Source organism: Camponotus floridanus, unplaced genomic scaffold (genome assembly GCF_003227725.1).
Source record: "Camponotus floridanus strain SB8 unplaced genomic scaffold, Cflo_v7.5 scaffold131, whole genome shotgun sequence".
NCBI classification, from domain to species: Eukaryota; Metazoa; Arthropoda; class Insecta; order Hymenoptera; family Formicidae; genus Camponotus; species Camponotus floridanus.
Window position 1 is genome coordinate 439,904 of NW_020229250.1, and position 27,677 is coordinate 467,580.

The following is a 27,677-nucleotide window of genomic DNA, read 5'->3' on the forward strand; positions in this document are numbered from 1 at the left end:
GTGGAATGCCAATTCCTTTCCCGATCTCAACATGCCAACTGCAATGCGTGCGTGCAGGATACGGGTGCACATGCAGGTGTAACGTAGATACTTTGAGTCGATTCGAGAGAAACTACGCGCGGCACAATTTTCGAGAGTCTCGGCGAGACGAGACACACGGACACTGGCACGATTTCCGACACAATTTCGCAAATGAACCGGAAATGCTGGCTCAAGTTGCAGCAAATTGTCGAGGATGTCCCGTAACACGAGAGAAGATTACGACAAGTTCGCGCGATGCTCCGATGGCTAATGTCTGAGAAAATTGGACGCTACGAAATATTCGAGTCCAATTTACCTCATTAGATTAACTTTCTCATCGCAATTAATGTCAGAAAATAATCCGCACACATCGACATTCGCGTCTTTCTAGTTATATATTTTTTAATAAAAGCAACGCCGTTAAATACATCAACTTGGTGTACTGACGATTCCAGACAGACCAAGCATGACTATCGATCGCGGCATATTCATTGAATGCAAACAGAATGCACAATTCCACGTGAGTCATTGACTTTACCGTGACCCCCTTAATGCTTTCCTTATTCCAAGATAGCGGACTTTATCGCAGTCGCAAATTTTAAAAAATTCCAATTAGACGCGCTCTACGAATCCATGAAATAAAACGTCCAAAGCGGAATGACGAAGTTTCAAGCTTACGAATCCCTTTACGCAGCTTTTCCGGTTTCGTGACTCCGATACTCGACGACGGAATTTAACAAGGGCGTTACGATCGTGCGAATCGTACAGAATTTGCGAACAATTTCGTTAACAGGGACATCCGGACACAAGTACGCATCGTTTATTACGTCGCGGAATTATGTATCGTAACTCTCGTAAACAATCGAGTTGTCAAATGGATAGAATGCCACGCGCATTTAAATGTTCGACACTACTTCCGGATATACTTCCTTCGCTTCGTATACACGCGACGTGTAATTAAATTGGATTTTATTCGACTCATCAGCGGAATAAACGCCAGCAGTATTTATAGCACAACGGTACAGGTACGAGGAATTGTGCGCACAATCGGATAATAAATTAAAAAAATTTATTATACGCTGCGGTTACATGTATATGTTTAATGAGTCTCGCGATCATCATCAAGAAGGAAACACTCGCCGCTCTTTGACTCTCATTTCGAAGCCAACAATTTAAAATTATCTCGATGGTTAATAATACCTCGCATTAGGGAATGTACCTGCGGACATCGGAATCGCGCGAGGATAATTGCGAGACGATTTTAATCCTTTTATCATGATGAATATTTGCGTTACGCTCAAAGGAAAGTAAAAAGAATATTAATTATTGACGCACTGCTCCTCCAAGAAGTACGCCAATTAATTTAAATAAATGTTAATATCAATATTCAATAATATACAATAATTATATATAAGTAAAGTATTACGAGTAAAAAAGATCTTTCTCAAGTGACGTTTTGATAAACTTTCCCAAAAAAATGCCCGAATCATCACACGCAAAAAATTTACAAAAAATCCCGCCTTTCCCTTAAGTACACAAAGATTAAATATTGAGGGAAAAGAGATTAAATAATACATCAGCTGGATAAAAGGCGACGTCACCTTTGGATCAACGTGGCATAGATTCGCGAGTTGGTAGAGATAGTTTCGCCGAGAGGAATGCATGAAGCGAAGAGAGAGAGAGAGAGATCGGTTTATGCATTCGTATGTGAAAATGCGCGTATCGCGAGACGAAGCGTAATACACGTACACAAAGAAACGCGCGCGCGCACGAGAGCACCCACATACATAGAGGGACGAGCCGCTGCCGTTGATGTTGGTCGATCAATATACCACGCTGGTAGAAGCGAGATGAGAGGAGGAAGCTGAAGAGAACACGGGAACAGGGAGGAGGTATTGTTAAAGCCACGGACACATTGGACATAAGCTGAATATTTGCATTGAACGCGGCCCAGAAAGTCGCGTGACCGTGTTTGAGATATCCTCCGTTGATCCACCTTGCCCTCTAAATCACTAGAAATTAACCGCACATGTTATAGCCGCTCGTGTAAAGCTAATTGAGGTTTTTATATACGGAAAATTTGTCGCTCATCTTTCCGTACGAATATTTTTAATATATAATATATTTAATATATATTCGTCAAAATATCTACAGTTTCATATAAATAGCCTCTAATTTCTTCGATGTAAGGACCCTATAAGCTTTAATTTTTTATAAATTTCTACATCGTTTTTTATTGTATATATAGATTGAAAATCATGTTCGGTCTCTGTCTTTCTCTTTTTTGTTTAGAAATATTTGATAAAGATTTAAAAATAATTTTCTACAATTTCACGACACTCGCAGCTTCTTTTCTTTTCTGTCGAGTCTTCGTTGCTATTTTACAGCAATAAGGATCGTACGATAAAGTGCGTTGAAGTGATATTTTTATCTAAACGGTTATCGATTATCTCGCAACAATGCGCGAATAGGTTCTTCAAATAGTTTATAACGTATCGTTGCCTGACTCTAATGGTTTTTGGGAAATGTATTATTTCCGTATTTTTGACCCATCAAATTTAATCGAATCGCTCATGTTACGTTGTCGCGAATCTTCAAAGATATTTGCGGATATGGTGGATCAAAGGACTTTTGCGCGTCACTTGTTCCTCTGTAAGGTGGTCCTCTTTGTAAAGAGGACGCGATACTTTGTCGAGCCGACTCCGGAAGAATGCGCATAAGGGTTATCGACCTGTCGCGAGATTTCATCCCCTCTCCTCTTTTCCTCGTTACCCTCCGAATTCCTTCCTCCCTAGGTCCTCGCTCCCTTCTTTTCGTCTTTCGTCGTTACGTAATAAGACGTAACAAATAAATAAGAGAAAAAGAGGCACTCGAGAAAAGAAGACACGCGGAAAGGAAGAAAATACAAAAAAGTGGCAAATGGACGAACGAGATGAAATAAAAGAGAGGCAAGGAACTTGCTTTTTTTAGAATATCGATAAAGAAAGACTACTAAATGTCTGGGTGTAAACAAACTCTCCCCTCGCACGAGTTATATTAATTAAAAAAAAAAAAGAAAAAGAAAAATGGAAAGCGTGCATGCACGCAATTGTATAATTTCCCGGAGAGACCAGCGTGAGAGGCTGCTTAACAAAACAGGTCACTGTATTAGAAATTTGCCACAAACATGATTTTAAAATATAACAATTAAAACATTTTATATTACATTGCTGTAAAGCTTGTAAAAGGAATCCCAATCTCCTTTCCCACGCTCTTGCTTTCGACATTCTCATTCTCGTGTGTTTAACAAGAATAGCTGTTAAACACCATGATGTAGCATCGAGTAACTTGGCAATAGAGAACGTATGGCGAACCAGCTAGCGCTAAATAAGTCGATCGAAACGTGTGCACGCGTGAAAAGGAAGGGCGTGAACCAAAGCGCAGGGTCAATGGTCTTCATTACGCGTGTATCTCTATTTAAGAGGCACGAACGGAACGAATGATCGACGCAGCTCTCACGATGCCGGTCATCGAGCGGGAACCGTCCCGTGAAGCATAACCCCATGACCGGCGATTCTTATTAAAGCCACCTTCCTCTTGTGCTCGGCTAGGTCATCACATACACGGCGTCTCGAAAATCCGTCCTACATGCTAGTCCGAGCTGATGTTAAATTTGAAAAAAAAATTATTGCATTAATTTCAGCATTTAAAATAATAGAAATTTTATGATCAAAATTTACAAGCGATTATTTGTTCACGGCCTTACAGAGGCCGTAGATGAAACTTGTAGATAAAACTTTTTTTCATGATTATACACATTACGGACACGCACACGTCCTTCGATTGGAAAGGTTAAGTGGTCAATAATTTATTTAGTATAATGTCAAAGTTTGTCCATCGCGCGATTGGCGACAGACAAAATGGAAAATCGATTCTCCGGTCCTATGAAATCGGGTATATCTATTTCGATCATGTTTAAGCCTGGACGAGATTGCCGCAGCAATATAATTATGTTACGTATGCGGCAGGATCGATGTCTCTATCTTTCGCAGACGTGTAACAGAGCCGTCATTGCGGGAAATACGCCGGAGAGAAAGCAGGACGAGGCAGGAGAGAGAGCTTCTGTCCAACAAGTTCTCGTACGCGATAACTTTATGACATTATGAAAATACACAGTGCAAAAGTCTCATATCGCGCGATAATTTTTTTCAAAACGTTGCAGAATTGTGTCATCTAGAGACTTTTATAAAAAAAAAAAAAACTTTTTTTATCGTGTAAATAAAAAGTGCGCAATAAAAATTGAGGCTCCTCTTCCGACGAGTAAAAGACCTGCAAAAATGAATAATTGACGAGTTGAAAAATATTTCACGGCTGAAAAGGAAATGATAATTATTAAATCCCGCGACGAAATCATTTTTCGAAAGAGTATAAACTGCGGGAAACTACGCCAATGCGGAAGAAAGATTCTACGACACTCGTCGTCGCGCGCCTAATCGCGAAAGGAGCCTCTATCGATCCTCGTCGCAATATACCTAGACGACAGGCCGACCAAAGGGACGAAGAATCGAAGGTGTATTGGCGAGATTCGTTTCGGGAGCGCCAAAAGAAATTGATCCGGGGAAGCCCAATTTAGTTAACCTGCCGATATACGAGACACCCCTGCGGTGTTCCGTCGACGGCGAGATTAGAACGGTGGTTTCTAGGACGCGGTTATAGCGATTTGTCTATAAAGATACCCGATACTTGGATCAGTCTCAAGACGTAGGCGAAGCACGTTCCGAGTCAAATTGGAGCAATTTCGAAGCCGATTCGATCGATTCCACTGATTATTTTTCCCCCTATTGAAATATATCCTCCATATATTCTCGAAAAAATTAAATCTAATCTCGAAGTGAAAGAATCTTTTTAGAAATTTATCTTGGAATTTATATCACGTGTAGACCCATTCAATATATCGCGCATGTAATAGACATCGTTATTGTTGTCCGTAAATGAAAAGTCATATCGCGTAAGCCGACCATTGGATGATGTTGATGCGCGTGTGACGCGATGTTAATTAAATGAATGCTAATTTCTGACACGATAAAGCGAAGAACACGAGTTAATTAACGCGTCGGTCAACCTAGCGGGTGAACAGCAATGCAGGTCGTGCATGTCCGCATAGAGACAATTAATCGCATTTAATTTCGCGATATTAATTTGTTCTAAATTTTTCGTTCGACTTGTACAACTCTCAAACGGTACATCTCGGTGAAAGTTTATCATCAATTTATCTTATCACCTCGATATCCAAGTCGAAGGAAGAATGTTTAGTAATTATTCCCTCAATTTTGTGAAATTTGTCGCGCAGTGATATTCGTTACAATTATTTATAACATTACGACACGCAGTCTCGAATAAAATGCGAAGATGATGCTCTATTTGTTCAATTTCACGCGCAATCGATTCCAAGCACGACAGACTCGATTTATTCGTACGAAACGAGAAATTCTCCTCGTCACGATCCAATACAAATGCCTTCTTCCTCGATCTTCCCAACTTGGCCTCCATCGATCCTCGCGATAAGTTCACATCAACATCTCGCGCCGCGAGAGCCGCCTCCTCGAGATGTCATCGTCAAGATCGATCTACAAATTGAGGAATTTCGCGCGCGCTAGCCCTTTCCCCCCTCCCTCGCCGCGCATATACCAGATAAATAGCAAATGACAAATCTACGCGAGATAAAGGGTCGTGAACGGTTCGCTCGCACTCACCTTGACAAAGTGCAGGTTCTCCTTGTCGAGGAGGAACTCCATGGACTTGTGGGGCCGCTGGTGGATGGCTGACGTTGCGGCAGACGCGACGTCGTCGCGGGGACTCCTGTCGACGGGCGACTGGGGTACGTGGAGGGCGTGCTCGGGCCGCGGCCGCGGCGCCGCCGCCGAGGTGTGGTTGAGGTCGAGCAGGCTACGGGTCTTCTTACCACCGGCGCCGGCGGCGGCGGAGGCAGCAGCAGCGGCGGCGGCGACGGCGGAGGCAGAGGCAGCGGCAGAGGCGGCGGTCGAACTAGCGATGTACTTTGCGCGACTCGCGTCGATCACCGCCTCGTCGAGATCGGTCTCGAGCAGGCCGACCGGGCGCTCCTGGGCGGCCTGCATCGCACGGGCCTTCGCCATCTCGATCGCCGCCGGGTTCCCGAGGTCCGTGGCGGCGCGTCGGCGCGACGCAGACGCCGACGCCGACGCTCGCGTCGTTGCACCCAGGGCGGCGACGCGCGGCGGGTGAGGCGGCAGGGGTGGCTTGCTGGATACTGGCGCCCTCCCGTTGCTGCTGCAAGAGACAGACACTCTTCAGGGTGGTCGACTTGACGGGATCGCCTGGCGATTCCGGAGGGGTAGGAAGGCGGGAAGGTAGGGAGATGCCAATCACGCGGGTGGTTTGACCTGATACGAACTGCCGATCGGGAATCTCGCTGCGCCACGACCAGGACATCCTCCTCGCCTCCCAGGTCCTCCGGGGACTAAACCGAGACGAACCGACGAAACCTACTGGCGAACGCGAGCAAGACTGGCCTTGCACAGCGCCGCGCGTTGCACCGACGTGCGCAGGATAATTGGATATTGGCGGATCGCATCGCAGTAGTAGAGTTTTAAGATGACCCTGCTGCGACAGAGGAGGAGCTCGGACTCGGACGAGCGTTTGCCTTTCGATCGCCCAATTTTATGTACGACGAAACGAGGAGGTTTAATTGTCCTCTTCGCTCTTTATTCATGACTTAGTCGCATTCGTCGCGATTAAAAATTCCTTTTTTGACAATTCACCGCGGCATAATTGCCTCGTTAAACCGACGCATTATCATCCGACCACGTTGAAAGCAAGTCACGTTATATGCGAAACTCATAATAGCATCGCAGTTTTGTTTCTTTCGCTTCTCCGTTACGGGTTAGTGGTACAGAACGAGAGAACAGAGACAGTTTTTGTTTCATATACGCGCGCGACGTTATTGTGACTCGATAATTGAAAATTGGCGTTCGAGCGTATTTTACGCTGTCGTGGTACATCATCGGTTTCCGATAGCAGACAATTAGCAATAGAGTGAGTGCTCCTTTTTACTTTTCCCTTGACCGGAATCGGGGATATTAACCTTTCTCCTTTGATGTGCATCCGTCTAATCTAAATGTTACTCACACATCATCGCGGCTTGGAAATGTATGCGAATGTAAATATGCGTTGAAGATATCAAAAGTACATCGTGAAAAATGATTGTAACAAATTTGACAAATATACACGCCGCGATTAATTATCAAACGCTATTTCCGCAATGTTAATCACGAGTTAAAAATTGCGACGATAAGGGAGATTTATATGCGAGATAAATTACGCCGACTTTCGCTTTCAATTTCCGATCTACAAAGCGCGATCGCGAGAGACAGTGGTCGCTTTATTGAGTTTCCGAGTAGCGGTCGAATGGTATCGATAAAGACACGGCTATATATCTTGAAGAGGACAGTCACTAATGAGACACTTTTCATCTGCCATAAGCCTAGTGCCCGATAAGAAACTGAGCACAGCGAGCTACTATTGCGAGTTCGTCGAGGCTTCGTTACGTTACAAATGAACATGGAGTTGCGATCTGTTATGAAGCCGTAATCTGTCTCAGTCGATGCTCTCTGACCGCGAGTTACATGATTACGGAATAATCCAGTCGAGTTTGAGTAATTCAAACTTCCTCAAATATTACATCAAGTATTTACATATGACGTATAGAACGTCAAATTTCTCTCCATTTTCTTCGATTAGTCATTTTCTCTTTTATCAAAAACTTGATGAAACATCATTCTTTTCGCAATTTAAAAAATATTTAAAATATTTTGTCTCAATGATCGAAGCTTAAATCAAGAGATTTTTTAGAGTTTACTTTAAATTATATATTCGGTTATATTGTAAGAGAAATTTATTCCTACAGCATCGAAGCTTGAATTTTATTTGTACACAGAAGAAAAAAGTGTCAAATCAAAACTTATATACTTAAACTAACGTATTCATTGTTTCGAAACAATTTATAATCTTCTTAGAAGAATTTAATAATTTTAAATTTCAACAATATTATAGTTTTATTTTAATATTGTAATTGTCAAGAATATATAATTATTTAATTCTACTTTAAGAAAATTATAATCTTTGATTTAAAAATGTTATTTTCTATCTAACATTGTTTCTTTTCTATTCAAGAAAATTAAATCTTAAAGCATGAGAATATATTTTTCTCGATTCAACTTTATAAAATGGCTTCATTCAAGTAAGCAATTATTCAAGCAATTATATTTTTCTTTAATTAACGCAATATAATTTCATTTCAAGATTTCCATGTTAAAACTAAATATATCTTCAAAACAAGAATGTCTCTTTTTCTGTGTACGTTTCCTTATTATAACTTAAAAAGAAAAAATTGGAAAATTTATTACTTTCGTTTCCAACGGTCTTAAAATGCGATATTTAAACAAGTTAATTGCTACTCAAACTAAAAATATTAACCTTTAAAAATATTATTTTTTTTTTAATATTAACTTTTTGTAAAAGAGCTGGGACGCGATTCCAAGACGTGGAAAGCGAGACGCAAATGAAATTACGGAAGCCACGCTCGGCTCGCACGTGATCCGACGACGACGCATTGCAGCATACGCATCCGATTTTATTATCGCGGCATAGTGTGAGATCATGTTTATAAACGCAACCCGACGATGGGGAATCATCGGTTTCTAAAATTAGTGTACGACCGCCGGCGTAAAAACAGTAGTAATGGTTTTCGAGGCCCTGAAAACGAGCGTTCTCCGTTGTTTGCGTTCTCGGAGTTGATCTTTCGAGAGTGTATATCTTTCCGATTTCGGTCCGAATAACGCACATAACTTGGCTACAAATTACGGAGCTAAAATCTGCGATGTTGAAAATATTCCACAAATAGAAATATTAACATTGAAAAATTTGCACGCGATGTAACGTGTTTTTATCGATGTTAACGAACGTTAATATCGATGAGAGAGAGAAAGAAAGAGAGAGCTTCGGTACTTTATGATGCGTCCCGTCGAGTTTTGGCGGATTCAGCCCGTGCAAGACCAATGTAACCTCGCGATACGAACGTAATAACTCGTCCCGACGACGATGGGACGCAGTTAAAAGCCGCGGAATGAGCGCGGGAGCGAGCTTAATTACGCCGTCGTTAAAGAGACGGTTAAATGGGAGCGTTTGTTGCGTTTTTAAGACGGCGGAATAAAAGCAAAAATTCACGCGGACGTAAAAAAAAAATGGAATGCAGATAAGAAACGAAGTTGGAGAACACTGATGGTCCTTTTACGCAACCACAGCGGGAGAGAAGCAAAAAGTTTAAGGGGGACGATTAGAACTCCGACGAACGTGACGTTGAACTCGCCTCGAACGCGACTTCCGGACTCGAACCAGAATGGAATAAGATTAATAAGGCGACTCTCTCTTGGGCCGGCAGCACTACACCTACACACGTGTGCAAAGTGTATATTTAACCGTGGCACGCACGAAGCGAGTTCACGTCGCACAAAATCGAGATAGCGCGAAATATGTTTGATAATTAAAAATCAAAAGAATGGGAAAGAGAAATTAATTTTAAACTGCGTGTTTCTTCTAAAGTTGTGCGTAAAAAAAATATATTCCACGCGAATAACGGTTAAAAAAATTGTTAAAAAAAGAATTAAATAATTAGACAAGTCGCGAATCCTTGCAAATATTTCTAACTTTTAATGATACAACTCTTTTAAAAGAATGAGACAAAATAATTTGGAGTCATTCTCGATTCGTAACAATTTCACTTATACTCTTTTGTTTGTAATTTACTATCTTCTCTTAAAAAATATAATTTTGAAAAATTAACAATAAAAGTGCAAGTGGTTTGGCTGGAAATTGTTTTAATTCACGAGCCACCGGATGTTGGCAAATTATGCTATGCATAACTAAGTCGAGTTGTATAGCATCCTTGCCAGAGGAGCTCGCCTCGCAGATTCCAGCTCCGTTTGCGAAAGCTCGAATGGTGTCGGCTTCCTAAATTACATCCCGCAGCTTGCAACGATGATTCATCGCTCCTAAACGCGGGCGGGCGTGGGATATTGACTGCGTTCTGTTTAACGTCTCGTCAAACAGATCGAGAAACGCAAACGCCGAAAGTTTTCGGCGCGTGAATGAAGTAATACTTTCGATAAAGTATATTACGAGAGCGAGAAGAATACTCGAAATTAAAATCTACGCAAACTTTAGAAAATATTAATTTATAAATTTATTCATTAATATATATTTTTTTTATTATTCACGAGAAAACGCATTTTTCACAAAATTATATCATGACCTAAATAAAGAAATTGTCTTTCAAATATTACGCCAAGCTTAGTGAGATTTCGCATTTATGCGATTTATGTTTTGCAGAATCATAGATTTTTTTTCGCGTTGGTGGAAAGACAGCAGAGCTCTTTTGCGTGAAAAATTGGCATTCTTCGTCTCGATGAAATTTTTTCGGCGCAGCATAAATCGAAACGAAAGACGCCAATTCGGCGAAATCTAATACGATAAAGCAAATGTTTGTTGGCGAAAGAAGTAAGAGGGATCAGATACAGCGTTCCCAGAAGAGCCATGTTGATTGACGACGGGCTCGAGGAGGCCAATAAAGTACGCAATTGCATCGAGAGAGGAATTTGTAGAAACGGACGAAAAATCTCTTAATTGTTATTTATCCGCGCAAATACAATTAACTCATCAAATTGCTTTAATTTTATGAGGGAAGAAGATTTTTCTCCTGTAAAAAATACGGTCTAAATGAAGATCCAGATGCGTGAAGACGGAAGACGAGAAATATGGAATAAGGGTGGGATTATGGGGAGAGATAGTGGGGAAAAGGGGAAGGAACAAGTTATAAGATGCAATTAGGTCGCATTACGCGAGAATGACGTGGCGAGAGTGAAATTTAATTAAGAGAACCAAACTCGGGTCCATCGCCCCGGTCTACGAGATAATTACTGAAAAAATGAGAGAAATAATGCGGGAGCCAGTGTTGTCAGAGATAATCTTCAGGGAAGCAAAGCTTACGCGAATGAAATTACATCGAAGCGCGAAGCCCGATTAGAGCGGAATTAGACGCGAACCGACCGAGAGGAACATGCACGATCGTCGAGGGAGGAGGAAACGAATCCGCCGACGAGCGATTGCAACAGACGAACGGGTGTAGGACGGAATGAAAGTGGAATTAAACAAAACTGTGAATATCTATATGGGGTTCGCCAGCGCTAGCATAATAGAAACAATGAGAAATCAAGTAAAATTACATGAAAATCTAGATAAAAAGCGAATTATATGTTGAATATTCAATAACTATTAATTAAATTAATAAACGGATTTTTGTGCTCGACAAAATAAATTAAAATGAAAGTTATGGCAACAATGCATATATATAAAAAATGAGAAAAGTTGATTTTTAATAAGTAAAGAAATATACACAATTAAAATGTATTCAAAATATTTAAATGCACAAAATATTTAAATTAAATAAAATTAAAATTTTAAATTTAGATTAAAATTTAAGATTAAGCGAAATATGTTATCGCGAGGTCAATGTTATGAATTTCCAACTTGTTATAAATCTGAAATTTGTCGCGAGAATAGTGTAAACACGACCAATGATAAAATGTGTACGATTCTCATATTCTTTCGATGGAAATAATACAAATTGGAATTGATACCAAAGTATACAATGTACATTTGAAAAACTTTAATTACAAATTATAATATTGTAACGATTAGTTAATCACGTATTCCACGTATCGTCTTCAACAAAAGGCAAACTTTTGAGGATGACTTTTTGAGTTGTTTAGAATCTCTTTATATTTACAAACGACACGCGACCGACAACTTGTTGCTTTCAATCCGGAACACAACAAAGTATCATGTACTGTGTCAAGGATATCTGTCGTCCTACTTTAGTTATTAAAAACTACCGATAAGAGGTATCGATAATCGCAACTTGACGAAATAGTGTACCTTCCAATTATTCGAAATTGTATCAATCTACTGTGCTTCTACCATTACTGTCATGTTTTTTTCTCTTTCACTTTAAAATACCAACAAACACAATGCTAAGACAGTGCAAAATATTGTTACAAGTATGAATACTTGATTTAATTTTGCGACTTACCTGACATTAGAAACGCTTCTCTGAATGTCCACATTGTTTCTTCTAGCGGCCTCTTCCAGAGTAACGACCTCCTGTTGACGTCTTCTCTCCCCTTCGGGCGGGTGCAATGGTATGATGATGTAGTCCGGCTCCTTCTTCTTGGCTCCTGATTGTTGCTCCTCCTGCGTTCTCGTCGGCTCGACAATCTTCTTTTGCGCCTCCGAACGTGGCACCTTCGTCCGCCCGCTGAATCTCAACCTGGAAAATCTCTGCAGAAAACCGCCCAGGCCGCCCTTCTTCCTCTCCTCGTTCTTCATGATGGCGGAGGCGGAAGACAGGGAGGATGTCGAAGACGTCGCGTACGTCTTCGCCGTCTCCTTCGGCGGGACGATCAACGGTCTTTTCGCGACCGCGTCTTTCTTGTTGATATCTAACGCACGTTGCTCTTCGCTCTGACGTTTGTCGCGATCACTACCGCGATGATTCGTATCAACTGCCGCCACGGCCATCGCGGGCTTCCCACTACTATGTTCACCGAATGAACCCGGGGCGCCGGGTGGGGATTCGGAGCCAACAACACTACGGACACTGTGTCCCTTCTCCTCTTTCTCCTTCTTTTCCGCTACCTCCACCTCCTCCCTCTTCTCTTCCTCTGTTGCCTTCTTTGCTGCCGCTGGCTTCTCGATCACGACTCTCCATAGGCATTCATCGGTGCCGCGCTCGCTCGAGTCAGGACTACGAGAACGCTCTTTAGGATCTTGTTTCGACGACGCGATCTCAACATTCTCTGTACTACTCCGTTCTTGATCCGTTTCCTTATTTTCATCTTTCCGAGGATACTGTTGACAAGACTGTGCCATTCGTTCCGGATAAAATTCACCGATAAAGTTTTCCTTCGCATCTGCAGACTCGTCTTCGCGCTTACCGAAAGGCTCTTCGTCGATGTAGGATACCATCGTGGAATTTCCAAGGACACTTTCCAACTCATTTCGTTTCTCCAATTCAATCTTTTCACGCAAAACAACCCTATCCTCTAAGCGGGATGCTTCTATGGGTTTGGTTTCCAAGCAGGGATAATCTACTTCGTCGTCTAGCAACCGCGGACTTAATGCGCTAGCATCGCCACAGGCTGAAAATGGATCCGAGTTTTTTTTTATCTGACCAAAGAACGAGTCATCTGGCTCTTCCCTGGAATATAATGAGTCCTTGCTAATGTTTGTGTCTGAGTGCGTTACGTCGGTGATTCTTAATTCTGAGGAGCGTCCTGAAGCTTCTTCTAGTTCATCGCACGCATCCATTCGATGAAACGCAGCCCTCGAGTTCTGCAACGCACTGAGATAATCGCATTGTTGCGCCAACTCGTAGCTGGCGTTATTTATTATTCGTCTTCTTTCGGGAGAACCGGGAGACGTGTTGTCTTCATCGTTATTTTTAAAATTTTTCTGGAAATTTCTTTCGTCCACCTCAAATTGTTGCGCTAGCTCGTAACTAGCATTTTTCTTCACCTTTCGGTTCTTAACCAGACCAGATGACGTTCGTTGAATCGTTTCCATCGCCAAAATGGCGGCATTCGCCACTTCTGAGGCGGCTGCCTCCTCTACCTCGCGTTTGAACTGCTTAATGGCCTCATCAAGATCGTTCTCCGTCATATTTATCGTCATATCCAACATACAGCTGGTACGATCTTGAGTTTTCACCGTCGATACCGGCTTGATTTGTTCATCGCTATGTGTTTGCTGCTTTTCGCAATGATCGCTTACGCATTCGACCTTTGTTCGTTCTTCATTTTTCTTTTCGCGCTTTTTCATGCTGCTATTCATGAACGAATTTTGAGCCGGCTGCGTTCTAACTGAGCTGATTAGCTTCGTTTTCGTTTGCGCTTCATCATTCTCCTGCAGAGTCGCATTTTCTCGCGAACTCTTCGGGGTCATCACTGTCTCGTTATCAGATATGGCCTCCGCCATTTCGAGATCGTTTATTCCGACGTCGCACGAAGCGGCGACGCCACAGAGATTCAAATCCACTGGTACGCTAGCTACCTGCGTATAATTCTCGAAGAGAGAAGACGTCGATACGTAGGAAGTCGTCCTCGAAGTGCGAGGACGAAATAGCGAAGCGTTGCTCAAATCACTACGTGCTGACTCCTCGACACTGTCGAGCAGACTGGGCGCGCTCTGCGACTTGTCCGTGAATCTAAAATTAAAGCGCTCCTCGTGACTCCACCCTTGATACTGCTGTTGGCAACGGCGGTGGTGGTGATGGTGATGGTGATCGTGTTGATCATACTGCTGCTGTTGCTGCTGCTGCTGCTGCGAATGTTGATGATGATGATGATGATGATGATGGTGATGGTGATGATGCTCCGCGCCGCAACCGGCTATATTTAACCTAGCTGTCTTCTGCCCGGACTTGAGTTCCAAAAGCGTGTCTCTCTTCGTTTCCAAGCCAATCTCCCGCAAATCGATTGTGTTCCGATAGTCCAAGGATGTCGCGTACTTGCCGGATTCGCCGTACAGCAGCAACCGATCCTCGAAACCGGTCATCAACCGGGAATCCGCGTTTGTACGATTTCGTTCGTATTCTTCGAAATTGTCTTCGTCCTCTCCCTCGTAATCGTGGTCCCTGTACTCCTCGTCCTCGTGCCAAAAGTCTCTGTTTCGTGGAGACAAACATGATTGAAATCTTGGTGCAAGTAGAGTTAGAGAGTTGCTATCTTATTTATTTCATTTCAATACGAATGATTAAATATAATCAGGATTTAATATGAGTATTGACTGTTTTTATTCAAAATGTTGTATTTATAAATCTTTGTGCAAACTTAACTATTTAAAAGCTTTTGAAGGAACCATAATTTAACGATTCGACGTTTATAATATCAGCAGCAAAAGTCAAGGTGGTCTTTCTCAGGGTCGAGATTGCATTTAACTTGGCCGTAAAACAATCATCACGTAGCGTACAGTCGGCATACGTTGCCAAGAAAATTGTTCAACACGCAGCTTCCTCGCACAAACGTATATGTACATTGTTTAACTCTTTTATTTCGAAATCGGAACAGAAAAGTCAGGAGAATCTCTCAACTATGCATTTTTGAGATTATTTGAAACAAACGAAAATAAATATACATAAATGCGACTATTTATAATTTTTCATAAACAATTTAAGAAAATTGCATTACTATTTTAATATTAATCTTTAATATCTCTTTTTTTGCTCTTTTAATAAATTTTAAATTATATGATAAAACAAGGAAAACTAGGACATGTAATAAAATTGATAAATGTAACAAATATTTTGCTAATAAAAGAATATAGATAAACTATTTAATTTTAATGATTTTCGAATACACAAAAATGCACTTACCGTCAATCCTCGCAAACTGTTAATTCGGGAAATAATGCGTGATTACAATAATTGTGTATTTCTATTCTAACGACACGTGTGAAAACAGGCAAATGTTAAATGATGCGTGCACACAAGCTAAGAATAACAAGCAAAAGCCTTCGTGACTTTAGTTGAAATTACAACGCAAGTAGACATGTATTAATTGCTGTATATTTCGGAAGATATTGCTGTCGAATAATGTGTAACATATAATAAAAATGTCAAAAATTCAAGAAAGAGTATATTATCCTATTATATTATATTTTTATTTATTAAAAAATAATAATTTTTAATTAAAATAAACCACGATATGTTCTCTAAGATTTAAATAGAGATTTCTTTACATATACGATTTGTAGTATTCCAAAAGAGAGAAGAAAATAAAATCTAAATTCAATATGAAAAGCACAATAACTTACCTTGGACGTTGTTTGTTCTTTCCAATATTCGATAAATCAGCACCTCTCTTCAGGTACAAAGGCGCGAAACCATTTGACATGGACGCTTGAACAAAATCTTCGTCCTTTTGACATGTATCCAGACTTTCGAAGCTACGGTAAGGCCTGATCTTTGGAAAATGATCGGTCAATGTGTTTGGAAAGCCATTCGGTAGCAGCCTGTTGTAGTCTTGTTCCAAACTATCAGGCGAATCGTTCTCCGCATGAGAGGCGTTCGATCGGTTAGAGTATTCCAGGGAGTCGAAGCTGTAGCTGGAGGGTGACAGGGTCGCGCAGGTCCTCTCCAAGGACTCGAACTGCAGTAGCGAGCTCGATCTGGAGGAGCCAGATGACCTGGACCTGGATGACCTCGGCGAGGCCGGATACTCGTCGTAAGTTGTCACGTGCTGATGATAAAGATGATCGGTGCCACAGTGATCACGACGACGTCTCTTTTTCGGCACCACAGAGTTACACTCGCTGCCGCTACCATCTAGTCGCTCGTCTGCCAAAAACACAAAGGAGAAATGAGAAAAATGACGTGAGGCACGTAAGGACTCGACTGAGTAAAAGCGAGACGAGCAAACGTGAATGGCCTAAACCTACTTTACTGTTGGAATCGAGATCGCATGTGTTGTTTTTAATTCCGCGAATCTCGCTAGGATAGATAAAGGAGGATGTTTGACGACCTACTTTGTAAAATCGAGTCACGGAAGTGAGATCCAATCTAATGGCCGCCACTTTTGTAACCCCATGCATACCTTCCGTCAGGAAGTTACGGTTCATTCAACCGGAAGCAATGCTTACAGCATTATGCGCTGGGCGCCATCAGTTCTCAACCGGTTGGTGATTATCGCGTGCGATGCGCGATTAATCGATTATTATCGATCAAGGTGTCATGTTCAGACGCGATCGTAACAAGTCTTAGTGTATAATGCTTGTTAAAATTCCGTATTAAAATTGGATGCTGGAATTTAATCATTTATTACAAGTTTCTATTTTCTATTTGATTTTATAAAGATTTTATATTATTCAAATTTTTTTATATTTAATAGATATAACATATTTTAATATTTTAATAAAAATATTTATTTTGCTAATAAAAGTCGTTCTTTTATTTAACTATTTTAGAAATTTAAATCTATTTTCGGAAAGAGAATCTTTTGGTCTCAGCATTGAAGCGGCGAGTATTCGTTTATATAATTTGATCCTTGGAATTTACGATTAAGAGAGTATATTAGTATATTTACCTTATATATACGTTATATTAATTCGAGATTACATACATTCCTCGGCAAAAAATGAAGGAATATTGCATTGGCAACACACGAAAGGTCGCATACGTGCTGGAAATAACTTTGCCGATTATATTTATCATTAAATCGATTTTCAGCAATTTATATTGTAAAGCTACATAGCAGAAATAAAAAGAAATTGATCCAAGTTTTTATTTATTAGTAGAGTTTAATTTAGATACGACGTATTTCCAACAACACGCTATTTGCAAGAATTATTTTATGGAAGGGTAATTTATTCCTCCATTTTTAGCAGTTTTTCCTTGATTTTATTTCTGTTTTTCTTTTCTTGTTTTGCAAATTATTTTCGTCTCAAAGTATCTATGTTAAAAAGAGAAAGTAAGTGCCCCTGCAATGCTGCAACCACGTGAAGCCCGCACGTAACAATGACTGCACGTTCAAAGGCGTATCTGAGAGCATGATGGCGTGATATTTAATTGTAACATATTATATAATTAATTTATTCAATTAAATATCTTATGTATATAATTTAGATTATTTAAATTATTTAAATTATATTATTTTATTTCTCAAAACTTCTCTATTATTATTTCCTCGTTCTAGAGATCTATTTAGTAGATCTTTTACATGTATAATTTAAATTTTTAGCAAAAGAAAAGTATATAAAACTAAAGTTTAATTTTTGGCTTCTTAATTCGATCCCTTCAACTTTGATGGTGTAATAATCGTGACAGATAATCGCGAGTCTGACGTAATTCCAGTAATTTTCTAATAAGCCAAAAGATTAGGCTGCTCAGAAGAAAGAGAAAGTAGAATGACTCTAAATGAACAAAATGATCTTATTCTCATGATATTCACTCAAGCGAAGAACTGTGTTATAAAATAACCTTTTACGCACCTTTCACTATATTCATATAAATATTAATAAATATCACTCGCAGTTATGTATGTTTTGTAATATATGTATCTGTATTAATGATTAGAATTTTTACCTGTGGATCTCTGCTTCGCCTTGATATGAATAACGCTCTCAGTCTCCGAATCGGATCCCAGCCAATATGTCGTTCCGCTGCGATCGGAATCGCTTTGAAGGTCATCGGATGTCTCCTCCAGAATCGTCTCCAGAAAATCTATTTGTTGTACTACCACCGTATCTGTAAGCACAAATATTTTTGCATTTAATAATTTATCACTCAATAAAAATTTGAATTTTTATACAAACGGATATATAATAAACAGAATAAGCATAGATTTCAAAAATATATTAAATATACAAATATTTAATATTTGTTTTAATAAAATTTATTTAATAAATATTTATTTTCTATTAAATAAAAATTAATTTTTTTAGAAAGTTTATATTTTCTTTGTTTATTTGTTTTATGTATCAATCACATATATATTTACACACATTTTCTGTGCGCATTATTTTCATGCGATAGAATTTGCATTCAATGAAATCAATTCGTCATTGGTGTCTTGTCGTTTCGTCAAAAGTGCAGTAACTGGATAGTTTCGGAGCAACTGAGCAAAATTCTTAACGAGAATTCGTGACTCATTCATTATCAAGAAATGCAATCATTATTACATTGGAAGATAACGTAACTGGAAGGTCATCCACCTCTTGTTTGAGCTTTCGCCTTCGTCAAAGCCGGTTTAAGGCATTTTAGGATATGCTATATATACACATCCTTCCGAAAAGTGTCTCATCACTTTCTAACATATAAAGTCTTTAGATTTTTCCTTAGAATTTTAACGATGCATCTTTGCAACTTTTATATTAAATAAATATTAATCTAATTTTTGCTTAAATTTAATAAAATTTTGTAGTGTTTAATTAAAAGAATATTAATGAACAGAATATTATAAATTAGATTAATCCTATTTTAAAAATTAGATATTGGCTATTTTTTTAAATCTATAAAATGACGTTTAGAATAAGATAAAAATGTATTTTGTAAAGAAACAATATTTATGTTTCCTCTAGAATTCATCATACATATAATTATGAGATTATGCGAGAAACGTTTATCATATAATTGTATGGATAAACTCCGGAAATGTAAACATATTTTTTTTCTTTTGCAATAGCTCATCTGTTCGAAGTCATCAACCATCAGAGAGACGTCTGTACTTGACAGTACAAGAGACTTTGAGTTTTATCCGTTAGTCGCCAGTCTCGGGTTGAAAAAGGCCTGAGTAAAGATCAAGAAACTAGTTCCGCTGCGGAGAGTGAATTGAAAATACCGAGTGGTGTACTTTAGTACTGTATATATGCTCTTAAACACTTAGACACCTGTGCCTAACGGTTCGCGCATTGATTTAAGCACATCCTCTTTCTCTCACCTTCTCATTAAATTTTATTTATTTTATTTTATTATCGTCTTTCAATAAATACTAATAAACTTTTAATTCAGCTCAAGAGCAAAACGTATCTAACAAATAAGGCGAAATAAGATATATCGCGATAAAAATTATCGCGAATACAACGGGTTAACAATGGTCAATTGGCCGCTCTCGACCAAGAGGAACGCGCAGCAGGAACGTAAAGTTTTGTGTACGTTCCCGCCTTCTCCCATCATCGTGCGATGAATGATGGCGTGAACAGTTAGCCGCTGCTGGGAACGGGATGTTGCATAGTTGCACGGCGCAATGCTAGAATGCATTCGATGCATTCTAACCGCGAGCGAGTACGCGATCTCTTATGGAAAAGTCAAGCGCTGTCTTATCTCCCTTCATCTTATTGAAATAGTTGCATAATAAGTACGCTGTAACATTTGCATCACGCGTCGCTCTTCTCTTCGTGCCGCATCGTCCGACTTACAATTAAAGAGCCAAGAGAGGGGAAACTCATTGTCAGAATTTAAATATTTTTTACTCTTATTTTTTTCCGCCGAGATTTTTGAAAGTAAGATTCGCGAAAGTTCGTCGAGGATAGAAAAAAAAGACGAGAGTAAATAGTCGAATAGATGTTTCAGTCAAGATCGAATCTTTTTGCGAGAGATTGCATGTAACTTTCCACGCGAGTAGGCGACGATAACGTTATCGAAATAAACTTTGCACATCTGCATCGGGAATGTTTGAATGCGATCACAGAGACTGACAGATCACAGCTGACTTTGCAAGTCAACGCGAGAGAATAATGAATGAAGCGAGAAGAATAACATTGATACGATACAATTTATTTGACATGTATTTTACAAGAATCAAGCGTCAATATTTTATAGTGACGTTTTATCGTGTTTAATTAAATAAAAATTGCTTGACGTTTCGAATCTTACGCACGACGCAAACTCGAGACAACAACAATAAACATTGACCGAGTACTTGAAAGATCAATCGAAAACACAATTCGCGATCGATTATACGCGAATTCGAGATATACAAATAACAGGATCGGCACGCACTGAATCATTGCTCGGTCGACCGATCAATTAATCCCAATAATTATGGAGTTAGTTTATTCGAGTGACGCAAGAAGCGTTCTCATGTGTGCGCGTATGCGTGTAGATGCACCTGATTTCCGTGATATCTTGAATCATCGGAGCAGGCAAACTCGAGGATAAATATTACACGCACGCAACAATAGTGTGCCTATTTGATACGTAATTTCAATTACATTAATTGAAATATAGTAATTGATAAATTTACAAGAATTTATTTTGTTTAATTGAATTAAAGTATAAAGTATTTTATTTAATTGAATTAAAGTATATTAAATATAATAATCTTTAAATATACAAATTAATAAATTTATAAAAATTTATTTTATTTTATTGAATTAAAGCAGAAGTAATTAAAGCAGAAGTAATTTCATTAAATTCAGGAAAGAAAAGACTTTTTTGTAAATTTGATACTAATTGCATGTGCGAAACACTTATCCTCCCCACAAGTTTCAGATGTCATATTAGATACGGAATGAGAGAAGATACGTCGTTAAATGGAATTAAATGTCTCTAATCATGTGAAGCCGGACCTCTCCTCTCCTCTCAACGATTGCGAGAGCGGGTCGCGAGGACGCTGAAACGCAATTTGTCTTGCACGAGTGCGGATGCACGCACCACTATGCAACATTATGGCGGAGCCACCTGTTGCCGTCGTCTACTGCCTGTTGCCTTTCCGTGACTAACGGACAAGAATAAACCATTGCGACTTACATAAAAATAATCAGCTCGACCAGAATCTTTTCAGGAGCCTTTCAACGGCGATTAGCGATAACTATAATATATAGGCGAGAGCTGAAATGCCAAAGAGCTTCTCAGGCTTATTTTTACCTCAAACTAAAATGTTTTTTTTTTCTCTGAATCTTAATTCTCAAACACATCAAGAATTAAATTAATTTAGTTTTATCTAATGAGAAACTTTAAAATAATATTAAAAATGTAATTATTATCGAGAAATTGTAAAGATATCCGATGCATTAGAACAAAACGTATTTTTATTTTTCAGTATTGTTTCAATTTCAAGAATATTATTTATTTTCATTTCTATCTCTTAAATGCTAACTTTCTTTATTCTAAGTCAGTCTTTCGAAGCGAATAATAAAGTAAACAGAGCGGATAAACTTTTCTCGAGCACAGATATACTCGACCGATCTCTTACTCTCCATTTCTCGCTTTGTTCGATAGCTTGCTTACTAATCGATCCACGTTAATTCACGTGACGTGAAACTCAAGCCAGTAATTTTCTCACGGTGAATCGATTGATCATCATTACTATTGTCTAAACTGACTTTGAAATTCACCGAGCAAAATTGCCTCTCCCTTTTTCCCTCTCTTTAAATTTTAACGAAGGAAAAACTTCGCTCTCCAAAATTTAAGGCGTGATTGGAAAAGAACATAAAAAAAACGTTATTAATTAAACTTCGCTCTCCAAAATTTAAGGCGTGATTGGAAAAGAACATAAAAAAACGTTATTAATTAAAAAATCCAAAGAAAAAAATTAAAAGATCCAGAGAAAAAAAATTAAAAAATCCAGAGAAAAAAAATTTTTTAATCCAGAGAATCTCGTCTCTCGATTATTATTGTCAATCGTCATGCGCATTTTCAAACAATTTTCCGCAATCGTAACAACGACCCTTGATCGAAGATAACCGATTGACATTGCTCGCATATCATATCGGAAAATAAAAAACATTATTTCCAACAATTTCCCGGAGCCTTCTCAAAGTTGCTGCAGACGCCTCGTCTATTACGCTCTAGATATCGAGGCCTATCATTACTACGATTTCCAGCGGTTTTAGAAAACAGGACGATTTTGCATACAGACGTTCTTTAGCACGTTGCTTTCTACTTAAACATGAATGAGAGAGATATTTAAAAAAAATTGCATACGTCTATAAATATACTACTCATTTAATCACAATGCATCATCGTTTTTTTTATGTAGATCTTGATTTGATGTCATATATTCATCTCTTATATAAGATACTTTTAATAATAATATGATAAATTTAGAAAGATATTTCGAATATAATAAATTTCTTAAAGTAGCTATTATTATATAATATGGTTTTATATTTTATATCAAGATATTTGCTTACAAGACGCTGCAAAATCTTCAATCTTAAGATAGATTCAATAGGTATTGTGAATATTATAAAACGTTTCCTTTCCCAAGCTTTAATACGTAATTTCGGATTAAAAGGGTCAATCGCTTAGTGTGACAAGCCGCGAGTGACGACCTAGATCACTATAATCGCGCCTTGAATTGCGTCGAGAAGAGCGATTTAACAGTATTCCGGCCCGTTGTTCTACGCTCGCTCTTAAAGTGAAGATTCGCATGCGGCAAAGATAAAAAGGAAGAGAATAAATCCTTCCTTTCTTTGCGCCCAAGATGTACCGTAAACGATTATTTTTATGCTTACCGAGGCAAAAAATTGCAAATATAATGATAGGAAACAATGACGAGAGACATTAGAAAGCATTGAAAAAAAATTAAATATATATGTTAAATATATATGTTAATATGTGCCGGAAATAATTAAAACGTTGAACTACACATTAGAGTTGTACGCGACTATTCAAACATCAACATGAAGAAAGAGAGGTAGGAGAGAGAATGCACGTGTGTGAAAAAAAAACAACGGAAAGAAAGAGGGAACGTACGAACCATTAGGCCGTAGATCCTCCAAGTGTGTCGGTTGAAAGTGGGAATGATGCTGCAGTTGAAAACCGTAGGCCGGAAGCCAGGGATTCGGTCCGTTCACCAGGTCCATATCGGCACCGGACTCGACGCAATCCAGGGTCAAGGCCGCCGAATCCTCCTCTTCCTCGTCCGCGGAAGAAGCCGCGGAGATGACGGCGACGCTCGTCGGCGTCGGCGTCGGCGTCGGCGTCGGCGTCAACGTCAACGTCGCGGTCGCGCTCGAGTCGCTCCCGCTCATCATCGCACGATGATGACGATTCCTCGCCTCGTCCACGATCGGCACCGACGATCGTTAGCGGCTCCGACGAACTGTAAACCCCCTTTCCGCCTCTCCTTCATATCCCGCCACTACGAATGCAGCACCGGAAGCCGCGCCGTTTCTTTCCGGCCGGGGAGAGGACGTTCCGATTCGGCGTCAGATTCGGCGTGATTTCGGCATCATCCAGATCCGGACGTCGAACCCTTCTTCCACCCGAACGTGCACGCACTGGGGGCAATTGAAATGGAAACGTGACATGATTAGCTTTAAAAAAAGGGGAGATTAAATCGGTGCTTTTAGATTCAGAAAAATCATAAACAAGATTACTCGATAAAAAATGAATATTACGGTAATAAGAAGGTCGTCAGCGCCGATTCCTTGAGAGAAATGTATAAAATAAATTTTTCTTTATAAAATTTAATCGAATTTTTTTGTAATTTTTTAATAATTTTTTTATAATTTCTTTAAATTCTTTTCTAATATCTTTTTTATAAAAAAGACATGAGAATTATTATACGAATACTTTTAGATTTATGTGCGTGCGCTGTTGACTTTTCTAAATCGTTTTCTCTTTCGCTTTCTCAAGTCCTTCGAGATTTAAGACTTTAGGGTCTTTACGATCTACGACTTTAGATTTAAGATCGTCTTGAGTAACGACGTCTCGAACTCGGAGATCTTCAAACTTTCCCCGGTGGAATTCTCAGCCTGGGATTCGCGGATGAAAAGGAATTTGCGATGGAATTCGTTCAACGATTCATCGGTCGAGGGAGATCGCGAGATTCTCGAGAGGGAAAGAGATACAGTCTGCATCTCTCGCGCGATATAGGAATACGCCTTTTAACGAGCGCGCGTACCTGAAGCAGGCATTAAATATTGCCGCGAGGCGCGGATTTACATGACACGACGGCGAAGGGAATCCTTTACGCAGGTGGGAGTTACGTTTGTGTAATTGGATAAAGATCGCGGGTCGTCGCTCTTTTCCCTCGTTCCTCTCCGTCATCCCCTGTTCCGCCCTCGCGATTCCACGAACGGCAGAAATGTTATTACCGTCGTATTTCTTTCGGCGGACAGACCGGGCGGCTTAAGGTCAATGCATACGATACGACGCCCTTGACTTGATCTTCCAAAATAAAGCGTCAAAAAGGAATGCTAGAGGTAAAAAACAAAATGAAAAAAAAGAAAAAATTCAAGGAAACAAAATGAGAAAAAAAAATATCGAGGATATAAACTGTTCCAAAAATTATACATTGTGAAATTAAAAAAAAAATTAAATTTATGTCTTTATTTAATGATATATAAATATCGTATAAAACTTATTCCGATATTAATTTTATGGTAATAAAATATGGTGCAAACGATTGTGATGTTAATCAATTTGTCTCTGACTTTTTATCCCAGCGAGAAGAGAGACTGAATCGTGCGCCCGAATGAATGCACTCTCCCAATCGAGATAATCGCTATCGCCATTCACGCTCCGTGATAACGTCCTTGGGGATTTATTTTCAAAGCATAGAAAGTATCGCGATCGCGAAAGAGAACCGGAAAACGATCGTCGATAAATAATCGTGTCGGAGAATAAAGATCGCGTGATTCACAGTTTTATTACTCGCTCAAACCACGTCATTCCACTTCTCTTTTACGGTAACCGCACAAAAAAAAATACTTGAACGCATAGAGTGTCGTGGAATTTATTTCTCGATTAATAAACCTTACTAATTACTATTAATAAATCCATATCCCGCACCTCGTAATATCTCGATGGTGCGCGACATCGGATTTAAAAAAAAATATGGAATGAAATATCGATCGGATATCGATCTCTCGAGGCGTTTCTAGTCGCGATGAACTACGTCGCGGATTCAGAATCTCGTTAATTCAAAAATTGTACTCGCGCTCTCTCCTTGCACCTTACACGTCACTGTATATTTTTGCAATGCACGTCCGACCACACGCGGACACTTTCACTTTACATAATGACTTTTACGCAGATAAGATGTTCCATACGCGATTTTAATCATTTCACGCCGAAATTTTTTGTTATCATCTCTACAAAAATTCGACGTAAAGAAAGAAAGGGAAAGATCATTTATTTTTTTTTTATAAAAATCCTAAAATACAAGAGCATCTCGAGAGTTTAAGAACGCGTAAATTTTGGGACACATTTTGATAGACACAAATCCCTGAAATGCAAAAATGTATAGAAACCTGAAATTCGCTTTTTACAAGTTCAAGACGCGAGGCTACCGAAAACTTGAACCGCAGAGTTTTCAAGGTGTCTTTCCTCGCTTCATCGTTGGCGATTCCGCAACATGAAAGAACGGCAACGCGCGTAGCAAAACGACCGTGAAGAGAAACAAAATGCGAAAGAGATACAAAGAGAAGGAGAGAGAGAGAAAGAAACAGAGTTGTTATCGGAGCAGAGAAAGGGAAGGAGAGAGAGAGAGAGAGAAAGAGAGAGAAATAGAGACAGACAGGACGCCGCGTAAATAGACACAATCGCACGCCACAAGAGACAGAAGAAAAGAGAGAAAAGAAAGACGGCGAATGTGTACTCGAGAAAAAGAGAGGGCTACAAAGGGAAACGTGATAAAAGAGGATACCTCGCACTCGGGAGAGAAGTGCGGCGGCGCGGCGTATCTACCTGTCAGCGTGCATTCCACGATCCCGCGACGTGCTGGCGGCGCTCCGCGTGCGCCTCGTGCTTCTGCCCGTCGACGTGCCTCTTCCTCTCGGCGTCGTCGCGAGCGTCTCGTACGTCACGCCGCTTCACCACGCGAAACTATGTATATATATCTATATATATCTATATATATATATATATATATATGCACTTGTCCGCTTCTCTCGGTCGCGAGTCGTTCCAGCGGCGACGTCAAGCCGGTGACGTGCGACGCGCGAACATGGCGCACTCACTGTCGATCCACAGGTACGTACGATCGAAGCATCTATGTATCGTGCACGTACAACGAGCGGAGATGCTTGACGCGTTCTCGTCGCACCGAGAGATCGTCGGTTTCTTCGAATCCGTGGCTTCGCTTCGTTTTATTTCGACCAGGACCGCACAGCGAGTCGCAGCACGCGTCGATCGACGATTCTACTTTACGCACCGCGGTGTAAATACTACGAGAAACGCGCTACTTTCGTCCACGATGCGCGGCGGCCACGCCGGCCAATCCCCACCCGCGCCACGCGATCACGTGATAGGGACCGCGACCAATCGGGAGGCGCGGAGCACGCGCAGCCGATATCGCTGGCGCTCATAGAGCCATCTGTCGGCTCGAATTTCACGCGATATCGATTACGTTCGAAAGTAAATCTTTCGGCTTTATATCACGGTACTTTTGAACTGATATCTCGAGAATATTTGTAAACATTTCTTGTAACAATATCTCAAATGAGTTCCAATTAAAATATACGCGATAATGAACTTTTATATCGCACAAGTGCATTTACAAGATGCAATAAATTATGACGCGATGAATTCCTCGTTACCTTGAAATAATCATTTTTTAAATGTTATTTACTTGAGTTTGTATACAATATATTTATATACATTTCCTCGTAATTTCGCAAATATAATTAACAATTTTTAAAGTAAACGACTTTAATATTCTATTATTAGCGTCACGCGAGCATTCTGATGAAACCTTACGTCCGATCGATCAATAGCTACGATAATTGCGAAAAAAGACGCGTAGAAAAAACTTGACCATGTGGCCATGAGAATGACGTTTGTGTTCGATGTCGGTGATCTAACTCGAAAAAAGAATGAAACTAAATCAAGACCCGTTACGTATTCGTGTCATTCACCCGGATTCATTCCTTACAATATACATGTCCAAAAACTGTCCAGAAATTATTTAGAGGATATCCAAAGGACATATCTTCTTTGATTGCCCCCTGAATGTCTTTTGGACATGTATATTGTTAGGAATTGGAATGAATTTCAAGATTAACAGATTTATCGATCATCGAGTATTCTTGTCATCTTCGTTTTCTATCCTCCGAGATACTTTAGATAAATAAAGATACGT

At 39.7% G+C, this 27,677-nt stretch overlaps 1 protein-coding gene across 8 annotated transcripts in view; it reads right to left on the reverse strand.

Annotated features, from left to right (window-relative positions):
• The window catches only part of LOC105252561, a 46,648-nt gene extending 19,797 nt beyond the window's left edge, over nucleotides 1-26,851 (reverse strand). For 2 of the 8 annotated variants that reach the window (XM_025406075.1, XM_025406074.1), the window contains exons 1-6: nucleotides 26,285-26,806; nucleotides 23,349-23,871; nucleotides 18,230-18,391; nucleotides 15,964-16,486; nucleotides 12,185-14,815; nucleotides 5,754-6,309 (exon numbers count right to left, since the gene is read on the reverse strand). In XM_025406075.1, coding sequence (XP_025261860.1) covers nucleotides 5,754-6,309; nucleotides 12,185-14,815; nucleotides 15,964-16,486; nucleotides 18,230-18,391; nucleotides 23,349-23,625 — 4,149 coding nt within the window. In that variant the 5' untranslated portion in view covers nucleotides 23,626-23,871; nucleotides 26,285-26,806. Of the gene's footprint in view, nucleotides 1-5,753; nucleotides 6,310-12,184; nucleotides 14,816-15,523; nucleotides 15,540-15,963; nucleotides 16,487-18,229; nucleotides 18,392-23,348; nucleotides 23,872-26,284 lie in introns of those variants that run through there. The other 6 variants (XM_025406072.1, XM_025406070.1, XM_025406073.1 and 3 more) reach the window with 6 other exon arrangements.
• Nucleotides 26,852-27,677: the final 826 nt, after the last annotated feature.